Source organism: Alosa sapidissima, chromosome 2 (genome assembly GCF_018492685.1).
Source record: "Alosa sapidissima isolate fAloSap1 chromosome 2, fAloSap1.pri, whole genome shotgun sequence".
Taxonomy (NCBI): domain Eukaryota; kingdom Metazoa; phylum Chordata; class Actinopteri; order Clupeiformes; family Clupeidae; genus Alosa; species Alosa sapidissima.
In genome coordinates this window covers 39,582,598-39,595,822 of record NC_055958.1, presented here as the reverse complement: position 1 = coordinate 39,595,822, position 13,225 = coordinate 39,582,598, and the positions used below count along the sequence as shown (strand labels likewise).

The window sequence follows — 13,225 nt, the reverse complement described above, 5'->3', positions numbered from 1 at the left end:
AGTCATTATTTTGGTATCGTGACAACACTAATGTTTAAAAGTGTGTTCAATATGTGACATGAGTACAATTTACAGTTGTTTGTAGCCAAGTTGCTTAGCTTGCGTAGCTTGTTTGGCTATTTACCAAACATCTGACATGCATGACAATGTTCCCGGCGTGAGAACTGTGTTGATCACTGATGGTGTAACGTCAGGATTTTATTTATTGACTGCTGTTTTCATGAATTCATGATGAAGACTGTGCTTATATTTTCCTTGAAATGTTCAATATTTGATCTGTTGTCTTTACACAATGTCCCAACTCTTTTGGAATTAGGGTTGTAATATAATATCATATCAATACCGTACAGATGAATGATATTGTGATATTGTAGTCCATATCTCCTAGTCTGGGTGCCAGTCAAACTTAGCCCCGACCACAACATTTGAGGTCGGGAAGTTCGGTTTGGCATTGCTCCGTTGTTGAGCAACTATGCTCGAACCAGAGCTGTTTTGACCAATTAAGTTTGACTTTACGATCATGGACAGGTGAGCAACAGTGCCTTGTCTATCATGTCATCTGAGCTTAGGTTGATATTGACCATTTTTCAAGGTCAAGGATTTGTGCTTGGTAGAACGAATGGAACACACAATGGAACAGACACACACCATGGATCAGACTAGCGAGTGTGCAGGAAGCTGCAGGTGCATTATTAAAAACCATGTGCGCAAAGGATTGTGGGTGTTCCAAGCATGCAGAGGATAAACGCATGCATCCTCGAAAATTCTCAGAAAATCTCAGAACAAAGGACTCAGTACTTGATAGAATTTTAAAGTACCCTTGACATTGAAAGAGCAGCTTTGAAGGACCCATCCTTGACTTTGAGAAACGGTCATTGTTTGCAACAAAAACGAGACGGAGAGAAGGAGACAGATGGCTTCTGACAGGGAAGCTACCAGGCTCGTAACTGAGGCGTTCTGTTCACGTTGTGTCTGCTGCAGCACTTAATATTCACTATAATCAAAGGAAGTAGCTACACCAGACCTGATAGCGGCGCGTACGTTCGAATAGACCAGTCTTCTAAAATTGATTTTACGCGTTGCGAAGGGAAAGCTTCAGTTACGTGCCTGGTGTAGCTTCCCCGTGAGACCCCATAGAAAAATGTATATTATTTCCATGAGGTTTTATCACTCGAAACAATTATTTCTGAAAACTTTGGCCCAAGTTGACATGTGGGAAAACTCTGGTTTCACTTTCATCAAAGGAAAACAGCAGCGTGTTTGCATTGTGACATGTTGTTCTCTCGTTTGCTTCAAATCTCTGATTGGCCACCTGTTGGCTCCAGGGGTGCGACACCCCAGCTGTTTATAAAATGTTTGTGAGGGGAAATATCTGTTTTTCCAAATAGCCTACCCTGCTACGTATTTTGTTGTCTTAGATTTTGCTATCGGGTCTTGTAGGAGATATTGACAGCATAACTTTTACAAAAGACCAGAAAACAATGTTAAGGCATTTGTGGAGAAGAATGATGGTTTGTGTGTTCTTCCTACAGCTCATGGTAAGATATTCCGTTGCTCTGATTGGTTAGGTCTATCCAATTGAGTGCAGAGGCATTCCCCCCCTGTATCGGTTGAAACACGCCCCATAATTATGTCCCAATGGAGCAGTATCAGACTTAATTGGGGCGTAATTATCTGACTAGAATCTGAATATGACGCGTCAGGCTACATATTTCCTACTCACACACACATACACACACATACACACACACACACACGCACTGCTCCGCTGAGGACCAATTGAACAACCTAGCTAACGTCACTGCAACCACTCGGAAAAAAATGGTAGCACTCACCAAGTCAGTGGAGACGATTGAAAACCACCAGCGCCGCCTGAACTTGAGACTGGTGGGCTTGCCAGAAAACTCAGAGAAAGATGACTTGGTATCCTTCCTCAACAGGTGGTTAACTGAACTCCTTGGTCAAGAAAATTTCCCGATTCCACCTTCCATTGACCCAAGCCTTCAGACTCCCCAAAGCAGCCGCTTCTAAAGCCAACAATCCGAACCAAAAACCTTTTCCTCGGGCGATTCTTGTGAAATTCCGATGGTTGACTGACAGAGGCCGAGTGATGAAGGCGGCCCGCAAGAAGAAATCGTTACAGTTTGAGGAGAATCGTGTGATGTTTTTTCCCGATCTATCCGCAGAGATCCAGCAGCAGAGGAGAATGTTCGATGGCGTAAAAACTGCATACTCTGGATATTGAGTTTGGATTACAGTTCCCAGCAAAGATGAGAATTTACCACAAGGGTAAACTGCTTACGTTTCTTACTCCAGCAGATGTAGAGGCCTTCATACAAGAGGTCGAGACAGAACGGTCTCAGACTGAACGGGACAATGACATGAGTGAGTCTGGCTAGATTTCGCAAGCATGCTTTGATCCAACATAAATTAACAAAGCTTTGACTAAGCGATACTAAGAGTATCATGTATCACATATTCTGGGTTATAGCTGGCCCCTTTGTGTTTAATTTGACATAATGTTATGGGCATACGCGTAGATTACGTTGGGGACGGGTGGGATATGTCCCCACCACTATTTATAATTTGAATTTTGTCCCCACCACTTCTAAAAATGTGCAAACCAATTGCGACCGAAAAAATCCCCACATACTGAAATCATCGAGTCAAAACCATGCGATAGGCGTGCACAATGACATCCTCACAGCATGCACAGCTGCCTAGATATGTGTGGATCCAGTGTTGCGTGGTTAAAGGGGTGGTTCAGGATTTTGAACATAGGACCTCATTTCCAAGTAAGCAAGTGTGATATTTATCAGTGGAGACCGTTTTCAACACGTTTCATCCAGTCCTTCTAATTGCAGAGTTCGCAGGTGCTAGGCTAGCGCAAGTCAACGGTATGTGCTAGCCTGCCACTAAAGACAGTCTTACCCACTCCAAAGTACACCCGAGGCAAATAAATTATAACGCCAGACTATCGATGTAAATGTCTGTATTGACAGTGTTATTTCTAACGTTATTCTATCCTTGCATTTCAACGATCGCATTACATTTTGAGGGACTAGTTTCTTAGCAGCGGCGGAATTATACTTGCTCCGGTTAGTAGTACTGCGCCGAAAAGTAAACAGTAAAGCGCACTCTAATGGGGATACCTAGTAGTAGCCTTGGTAATATCAGTCCGCCGCTGAGTTGCAAAATGACTACTAACAACTTTAGGGACCAAAGTATAACTATTGCAACGCGATGCAAGGGTAGTTGTATTTCTTATACTATTCTATCAACACAGACATTTACATTGATTGTCTGGAATTTGCCTCAGGTGTACTTTGGAGTGGGTAAGACTGTCTTTAGTGGCAGGCTAGCACATACCGTTGACTTGCGCTAGCCTAGCACCTGCGAACTCTGCAATTAGAAGGACTGGATGAAACGTGCTGAAAACGGTTTCAACTGATAAATATCACACTTGCTTACTTGGAAATAAGGTCTTATGTCCAAAATCCTGAACCATCCCTTTAAGGTTTTTTAACATCCGCACCCACCCGACCCTCCAGTCATGTAGCCTAATGCCTGCTAGAGTTGACTGTAGCTCGGAATGCAATCGGTTGCCATAGTAGGCTATCCCAAAATCCAGCGATAAAACAAAGCATGAACTCATGAGCGTCGGTCTGCCATAGGCTATATGTATCCTCTGATTGTAATGTTTACAGATAGGCTATCTAGGCGATATTTGTAACATTTATTTTGTATTTGGCCTGTTATAAAATCATATAGGCCTATTGAACAATTTAAACACATTGTGAACCCCAAAGTTGGAGACATGCATATAGACATTGCTGCAAATTTAAAACCGGATTACTCTGGAATCGCTAACTGTACAGGGGAGTGCTTTAAACTTTAATTAAAACTTTAAACTTTAATTACACCTTTGTGTTCGGTAAGGTCTGCTGTTTATTCTGATATATGGTTTGTCATGTGTTGAGGGAAAGTTCGCGAAGCCAAGATGAATGGTTAGGGAGACGGGTGCAGAAAATAGGCTATGATTAAATTAAAGTTCGGCTACTTTTCTCACGAACCGTTTACCACAACAACTAACCACCAACATCGTTTAAAAGCTGAGAAAAAGCTCGTTCGTGTGATGCATGTGATGTCTGTGATGAATAGGCTACTTCGCAAGTAGTTCAGCAAATTTGGGTGGTACCGAAATAGGCTACCTTACAGAGCAGCAGATCAGGGCTGGCCATATCAGCTCTGATGTACATTGATTTAAATGCATCGTTTCACTACCCAACACGCGAACAAGAAAGAAAAGAAAAAAGAAACCAATGAGCTCATGTCGCGATTTCCGATAGGCCTAGGCCTAGAGAAAAGACAGCTATTGGTAACCTAACAAGTAGGATTTGCTTTGCCTACTCTGCTGTTTGATTGTCCCAAACTTTGAGACGACCCATACTCGCATTAACTGAATCTTATCAACCCGAACTGCGATGTTCCAAACAGAGTGACAGGATGCAATGCCTAATAATCTCACTGCCTACGGCATAAGTGATACAGTGCGCCTAGGCCTACTGTTAAACACCTGAAAAATATTAAGCTGCTGTTTTCTTTTCATGACGAGCACTAGGCCTACGTTTGAATGATTTATGACTGAATGGAACGTTGCATTTTTAAGCGCCAGAACTGCTTATCACGTCGTGTGACAAAGTTTACACCAACCATCATCTTCTAATGTAGGCCTATCCTTATGTTGAGATGTCCATTCTCTTTGCCCTAGGCTATCATTTGTGTGTGAAGCATGTTTCAATTAAGACAATACACAAGCTATTTTTATTGTTGTATTGAATGATTTCATGAATGAATTGTACGAAAAGTGCGTAGGCTACAGGATTAAGGCTGGCGGCGCCACTGACCAAGGCCACAGTAGCCTGTGAACCTCTGATTTTCAAAGGGGAATCACGGCCAACGCAGAGGGCAACTCTTCTCTTCAATTTCCCTTCCAAATTACTTTTTATTGTCTGAAGACATCTATCGCAAGAATCTAACATTCTAAGCAACAGCAAAGCAAATGCAAGCTAACCAAAGTGCAGTCGGTTCTCCCGCCATGGTTTTGGAAATCACACACCTGCTGCATCTGAAGGCCCACGCATAATAAGGCCTACGCCTATCACTCTACACGCCCCTGTTGCACGTAACATTAATAGCTGATGCTGCCTCCCCAAAATTCCGCATCATGTGAACAGATCAGCAGGCCTGCAAATTTTCACCTCGTTTTCAGACACACGTTGCGGCAAAAAGACGTCTCATTGTTTTTTTTTTTTTTTTGTTTGTTTTGTCGGGTCGGGTCAGGTTCGGGTAGTTAATCAGTGCATATTGAGGGTCGAGTGGGTGCAGATTGACTCTCCTGACGGGTCGGGTGGGTGCGGATGTTAAAAAACCTTAACCGGCGCAACACTAGCCTATACTGTTGAGCATATTGTAATGCAGCGTTGAATGGATGAATAGCTTACATAAGGGTACCCCGCACTTTTCAAAACACACTCAAGCTTATGGTTATTGTCCCCACCACCCTTGGTTATGGGTCAGTAATTATACATACTTGGGTTTACTTTTGTTTTTTTATACTTATTGATTTTGCCGGACATGGGTTTCACCCAAATTTGTTCAATGTTCTGTATCTGCTCCTTAGTTAAGGATCAATGCAAGTTAGCCGGAATGTCTGTGTTTTGCAAGAGTTTGAGTGGGGTCTGTGCAATTAGGGGGCACAGGGACTTAGGAGAGCTCTGTCTCAGTTCTAGAGAGGGGGCGTTTGTTACTGTTTTTTCTTTTTTCTATTTTTTGTGTTTTGTTGGCACACTAGTCTCCTATGGTAGAAGAGGAGTTGATGGCATAACGTTAATATTACATAGGCTGGGTTATGAGTAATGTTCCTTTTCTCAATATTACTTCATGGAATATCAGGGGTATGAGAAAATTAGTTAAAATTAAGCAAATACTGTCCAGACCTAAACACCTACAAGCAAAAGTCATATTTCTCCAAGAAACACATTTATTGTCAGATGAGATTGTGCGTATAAGTAAGAGATGGCCTGGGCAAATTCTAGCTTCTTGCTTCTCCTCACAGGCAAGAGGAGTAGCAATACTTATCCATAAATCAGTCCCCTTTAGGATTCACAAACTTCTTCAGGATCCTGCAGGTAGATTTGTGGTGGTTGGGGGAAGTCTTTTGAATCAGGAAATTATTCTTGTAAACGTTTATGGGCCCAACAATGACGATGCCACATTCTTTAGTAACCTCTTCATGACCATTTCCTCTTTTCGAGGTTAAATAATTATGGGTGGAGATTTTAATTGTGCTCTTAACCCCCTTCTAGACCGCTCATCGAGAAATGACTCCTCCCATACAAATACCCGAAAGGTTATAGGCCGCTTCATGTCAGAGCTGCATCTTTGTGATATCTGGAGAATTAGAAATCCCACCACACTGGAATATTCATGCCACTCAAACACACACCAAACACAATCCCGCATAGACTATTTTTTAATCTCTGGGTCACTGGCGGCCAATGTACAGGACTGTGGACACAAAGGCATAGTTATTTCAGATCATGCTCTACTGTTTCTGCATTACCGCCATGATTCACATGCCAGGGGCCAAACTGTGTGGAGGCTTAGCCCGAGATGGCTCCAGGATAAGAATTTTCTATTCTGTGTAGAAAAGAATATTGAGTTTTTCTTTGCAACAAATACAGATGAAACCTCAGCATCTATTAGATGTGAAGCCTTTAAAGCCTATATTATAGGTGTAATGATTTCTTATACCAGTAGTAATTCAAATAAGACACATCTCCTTATGACTGAACTTGAGCAAGATATTAAAGACCTAGAAAGTGAGCTCTCAGTGAATAATACACCAGAGAATGTACAGAGGCTCTCAGAATTAAGGGCTAAATATAATGATGTTACAGCAAGTAAGGCCTTAAACAGTATCACTCGGTTAAAGCAGACATACTATGATCAGGGAGAATCAGCGGGTAAATTGCTAGCATGGCGGATTAAAACACTGCAAAACGAAAGGGCTATCACTGAGATTGAAACTGAAAGCGGGACAACAACTAATCCAACAGAAATCAATAGAGCTTTTCAAAAATATTATATGAACCTTTATACATCAGAGTTCCTGGATACTAATGTCCTACACCCCTTTTTGGATCAGCTCTCCATTCCAACTTTAAAGGATATGGTAAAAGAGGAACTAGACTCTCCCATTACAAAGGAGGAACTGTTTGAAGCGCTTTCCCTTATGAGCGGAGGTAAAGCATCAGGTCCTTCTGGACTACCCATTGACATCTATAAAAGCTTTAAGGAGATGCTTGTGCCACCGCTCTTTGATATGTTAGTCGAATCAATTGAAGCAGAACATTTACCACCCTCCTTATCCAATGCCTTAATAACACTGATTTTAAAGCCAGATAAACCCCACATAAAATGTGGGTCATATCGTCCAATTTCACTAATAAACTCAGATGTTAAGATTATAGCAAAGGTGTTAGCAAGACGTCTTGAAAACCATCTCCCTTCTCTGATCGCCTCTGACCAAAATGGTTTCATAAAGGGTCGTCAAGGTTTCCATAATATTCGAAGGCTACTAAATATTATAGATGTGAGGAGGGAAAGCCCAGACACAGCGATCGTCTCCCTGGACGCTGAAAAAGCGTTTGACCGGGTCGAACATAATTATCTTTTTGAAGTGCTTCAGCGGTTTGGGTTTGGTGAATACTTCTGTAAGTGTGTGAAATTGTTATATCACTCCCCAAGCGCATCAGTCAAGACAAACTATGTAACCTCCCAACCCTTCAAACTCCATAGAGGAACCAGACAGGGGTGTCCCCTTTCGCCCCTACTGTTTGCTTTAGCAATTGAGCCACTTGCTATTGCAATTAGACAAAATAGCAGTATAACAGGTATCAGAATAGGGAATGTGGAGAATAAAATTGGTCTATTCGCAGATGACATATTTCTGACTCAGCTAAAGGGCTCTATTCCAAATCTCCTTAGTTTAATACATACTTTTGGTTCAATCTCAGGATATAAAGTGAATGAATCCAAGTCAAATATCCTCTTTCTCAAACAATCAGAGAGAAGTTGTCCCCCAATACAAACCACATTTAAAAATACATCAAGTTTTACCTATTTGGGGATCAAAATTACTCATTCAACAGAAGACCTTGTATCCACTAACTATAGCCCAGTGATATCAGGAGTGACTAACCTTATCAACAGATGGACAACAATGCCAATTTCAATGATTGGCAGGATTAATATCCTCAAAATGAATGTCCTACCCAAATTTCTTTACTTATTCCAATGCCTACCACTCCCACCACCAACAAACCTTTTCCAAAATATGACTAAAATCTTCAGAAATTTCATATGGAGTAACAGACGAGCAAGACTACGTCTCTCTCTACTATATCTCCCATATGACAGGGGAGGGTTGAAACTCCCCAACCTCAAATGGTACTACTGGGCATGCCAGCTTTGGACAACCTCATTCTGGTTTAGGCCCAGTCCATCCCTCTCATGGGTGGCCATGGAAAGAGAGACTTCAGCCAACATACCTCTTAATTTGTATCTATACTCAGATAAACCGGATAAACTAAAGAAATCCACAGGTAACCCATTTGTTTCCAACTCCATTCGTGTTTGGCATGAAGTTCATAGCTACCTAAAGGTCTCCCTTAAGCTATAACGGCTCACACCCATTTGGGGAAACAATAATTTTCATCCAGGGGTAAAAGACAAGGGATTTAAACTATGGGCAGACAAAGGTATTGGCCAAATAGCAGATCTATTTCAGGAAGATGTTCGTATGTCATTTGAAGATATTAGAAAACAATTTGACATACCTGCTAAACATTTCTTTAAATACCTTCAAGTCAGAGACTTCATCTATAAGACCCAAAAAAAGCTCTCAATGCCAGACCTCTCATCAGTAGAAAATATTATGGTAAGCCCACACCAGAGAAGACTTATTTCCATCTTTTATAAGATTTTGTCATCTGGGTCTCCAGAGACATCTGAGGACAAGAGACTTGCTTGGTGCGCAGACTTAGGGGAGGAGATAAGTGGGTCTGAATGGCTGAATGAAAGTATTTGTACCCAATCACAAACACAAACTTCTAATTCAAGTTTCAGATTATTACAGTATAAATGGTCAATGAGGCTGTATATCACTCCAGAGGTTTTGAATCATTTCAATGGTAATATTCCTGATGTATGTATTAAATGTGAAACACATAAAGGGACGCTTCTCCATTGTTTATGGTCCTGTTCAAAAGTACAAGAATTTTGGAATGAGGTTGTTGAGACACTCTCAAATTCGTCAGAGGTGATTCTTCCTATGTGCCCAAGAATGTGCGTTTTGGGACTCTTACCAAAGGACAATAATCTCAGCCGAGCTAACAGAAAGATGGTTACCCTAAGCCTACTACAAGCCAGGCGGACTATTGCAAAATGTTGGAAGTCTATACAGAGGCCGACTACCAAAAGCTGGCTAGAGGACATTGTACAAGTTATAGCCATGGAAAAAATAACATATTCACTGAAAGGAAAATATGCTCTGTTTGAAGAAATATGGACTTCCTTTTTGGACTTTGTTAAGGGCCCTCAATTTCTTAGGGCTCTAAATTGACCATACAATCATTACCCCTGTACAATCGCTGGGATACCCACTGTCTAAATACTCCTTGCTTATGTACCAATGAGCGTGCCATTTGGTTTTGAGTGTTTCATTTATTTTTATTCATTTTATGTCTCATTATTATTATTTACTTTTTTTTTTTTTTTTTTCAATTTTAATTTCATGTATGTTTTTGTCTAGTAGCTTGTTTCTTATGTTTACTGTATTTGTAACTTCTTGTTCCTTGAAAGGAGAAAAAAAAAGAAAATCCAATAAACACATTTGAAAAAAAGAAAAAAAGTAGTGTACCTTGAGCAGCATGATGTCGTAGTCGTACTGATTTGGATCTCTGAATTGAGGGTGTTTGTGGAACTTCTTCACCTGGATCCTCTGCTGGCTGGACTCTTTACTGCTGATGTCATGGGCCCCCAGAACCACCTCCATGGCCCGGTCAGGAATGGACCGGCTGGAGAGGAATTTAGACAACAGTGCAAATGTGGGAGAGAAAAGACCGATGAGCCATCTCAGATAGGGAGAAATACACACAGCCCTCCACCCAGAACAACATTCTGCTACACACACACACACACAGACAATCCCCCAACAATGACTCTTCAAACCAGTTAGTATTAACAGAGAAAAGGCTATTACATTAACTTTCCTGTCACCTACAGTATGTGTGTATCCCATGGGGCGAGGACTATCAGAAACCTCACAACAAACATTCATCTCACACTGTGGACATTTCCACAAAGGGAAGCTTCACGGACGAAGAATGAAGGGAACCATATTTTCAGAGCACCTATGCATGATTAAGCTAAACATTTCATTAAATGAAGAATTTATATAAAAAATATACTACGCACACATAAACACACACACACACACACACTCCCCTACTTAAGACAGTGTGCAGCAGTCAGTACGTAGTCCTCCCTGATCAGTATCCCTCCACACACGTGGTGTCCTAGATACTGCAGTGAGGCCATGTAGGGTCTGGAGTGGGGCTTGGCCATACGACCCCCAAAGATGCCACTCTGCACGCCACCTGCCAACAACACACAAACAAAACACCCTCAAACAAACACATCTGTAAACAAAGCACAAAACACACACACACACAAACACACACACACACACACACACACACGCACACACACACACACTCACACACAATGTCCAGTGAAGGCTCCTGCCAAACACACACACACACACACGGTAACACTTTACAGTAAGGGTACATGAATTATCATGAATTCATGCATGAATTAATTCATGATTTACTTATTACTTCATTCCTTAATATCTCATGAATCATCAGGAATTTACATGAGTTCATAGTCTGTCATTCATGACCTCATACATGAACAACACATCAATTAAACTCAACCCAACTTGTGCAGTTCTCTAAACACATGCCATTGTTCACAATTTAGTTGAGGGGCCACACACGATGAACTCATGAGTAATTAACCTGACATACATGTAATCATGATGATCATGCTTAAGAAATCATAAATCATAATGATGGACCCACCGTACCTAATGCTTTAGTTGATGTGTTGTTCATGCATGAGGTCATTAATGAGAAACTATGAACTCATGTAAATTCCTGATGATTCATGAGATATAAAGGGATGAAGTAATGCATACATCATGAATTAATTCATGCATGAATTCATGATAATTCATGTACCCTTACCGTAAAGTATTACCGAAGGCTCTTACCTGAGAGTTGCAGATGGGAGAGAACAAGCAGACACAGGAGCAGATGCATCATCTTCACGACTGAAGCATGATACAGGAGATCACTTATTTATATACTGCTACACACACACACACACACACCACACACACTGTTTTCTTAGTAATCAAGCAGGAAATGATGCTGCTGTGTTGAGGGTTGTGGTTATGGTTTAAACTGGGGGATGGTGGAACACAAACTTCAACAGAATGTATCAGAAGATTATTACAGTAATACCCAAAGAATGCATTGAAGCCCCTTCTCTATGTGTTGACTTTCCATTACAGGAAATTAGCCCACTAAGGGCACAGGTACAGGAACGCGTCACTATTCAGCCCTTTCAACATATTTTTAGGGACTATTTGTTCATTCAGTGTAGAATACTTCAACTCAACAAGCTAGCCTAACGTATAATTCATATAGCCAATAGCCTAACCTGTAATTCATGTAGCTAATAGCCTAACCTGTAATTCATGTAGCTAATAGCCTAACCTGTAATTAATTTATCTGTAATGTCTGCCTTACTGCCTTCTTCCATTAATGTCGTCTTCCACTCAGGCCTCGTTTACATCTCATACAGTACCACTGCAGGAGTTTTCCCTGCCCAGCCTCTCCTGTCCTGAGGAATGTTGGTCGGTCACATCCACAACCCTACTGAGTCTCTCATCCTCCTTGGCCAGCGTCGTCACCTTCACAAACTGGTTCAGCTTGGCCTTCTTCTCCAGCTGCATTAAAGTGTAACTCTGACGGCAATTGACACATCAAATAAGCCGTGGAGACAGTAATTTTCCTTGATCAACCACCACAGAGCTTTCCCCAGGCATACGCTGTAGCCCCAAATCGCAAACAGTGAATAAGCTGAGGGCAGTGAGCTAAACGTTTCCCAAATAGCATTTTAACCATTTAACCAGTAATATTGTTCAAAACAGCACCAAACTTCATCAGTAGTTTACTAAGGGTCCCTACACATAAAACGAAGCACCAACAATGTAATTAGTGAGCCTGGAGTTTATTACAGAAGACTGTTAAGAACACTTACGAACTGCCCCCTACCAGCTCCTCCAACCCAGTATTGCAAGGATCTGTTGTTCTGTCACGTTTGGTTAATACATTACTCGTGCTGGGGTTGGAGGAGGAATTACATTATGTCACATTAGACTGAATGAATGAATACATGAGTTTGAATACATGCACATGTAAATTACATTATGTAAGTCACTTTGGACTGAATGAATGAATACATGTACATGTAAGTGTAAGTGTACACAGGGGCAGTAGGAAGTGACACTTTGGGCAGCATGATATCACAGTCGTACTGCTTGTGAAGAGGGGGTGTCACCTGGATCTTCTGCTGGCTGGACTCTTTACTCCTGATGTTATGGACAATCTCCAGGGGACCAAACCTTTGGGATGCATACACACACACACACACACACACACACACACACACACACACACACACACACACACTTCATGGAGGAGCATCTGTTTTACAGAGTGAGAAAATACATAAGACACACTAACACACACTAACATACTTAAACATAAACACAAATACAGACAAACACACACACACACACACACTCTCTCAGGGGTCACTTTTCAGCCCGGGAGTTTCAGGTCCAAGACCGGGCTACTATTTTTAGTGGTGGTGGAAATTGGATAAATAAAGCAACAGTTCAGCTCTTATTATCCTGTAGTTTTTATTAGTACTAATATTCCACTATTCCACAAGGATAGGTTGATAAGTTAACAAAAACAGGAAGAAAGAAAGAAAGCATTTGAAATGTATCCCACAATTCCAC

General features: G+C 41.3%; 1 protein-coding gene across 1 annotated transcript in view; it reads right to left on the bottom strand.

Annotated features, from left to right (window-relative positions):
• LOC121690955 (mast cell protease 1A-like) overlaps positions 1-11,510 on the bottom strand; it is a 32,914-nt gene extending 21,404 nt beyond the window's left edge. Inside the window, exons 1-3 of the mRNA XM_042071141.1 lie at positions 11,405-11,510; positions 10,577-10,724; positions 9,986-10,142 (exon numbers count right to left, since the gene is read on the bottom strand). Of these exons, the coding sequence (XP_041927075.1) occupies positions 9,986-10,142; positions 10,577-10,724; positions 11,405-11,456 (357 nt within the window). The 5' untranslated portion in view covers positions 11,457-11,510. The remainder of the gene's footprint in view (positions 1-9,985; positions 10,143-10,576; positions 10,725-11,404) is intronic.
• Between the last annotated feature and the right edge of the window lie 1,715 nt (positions 11,511-13,225).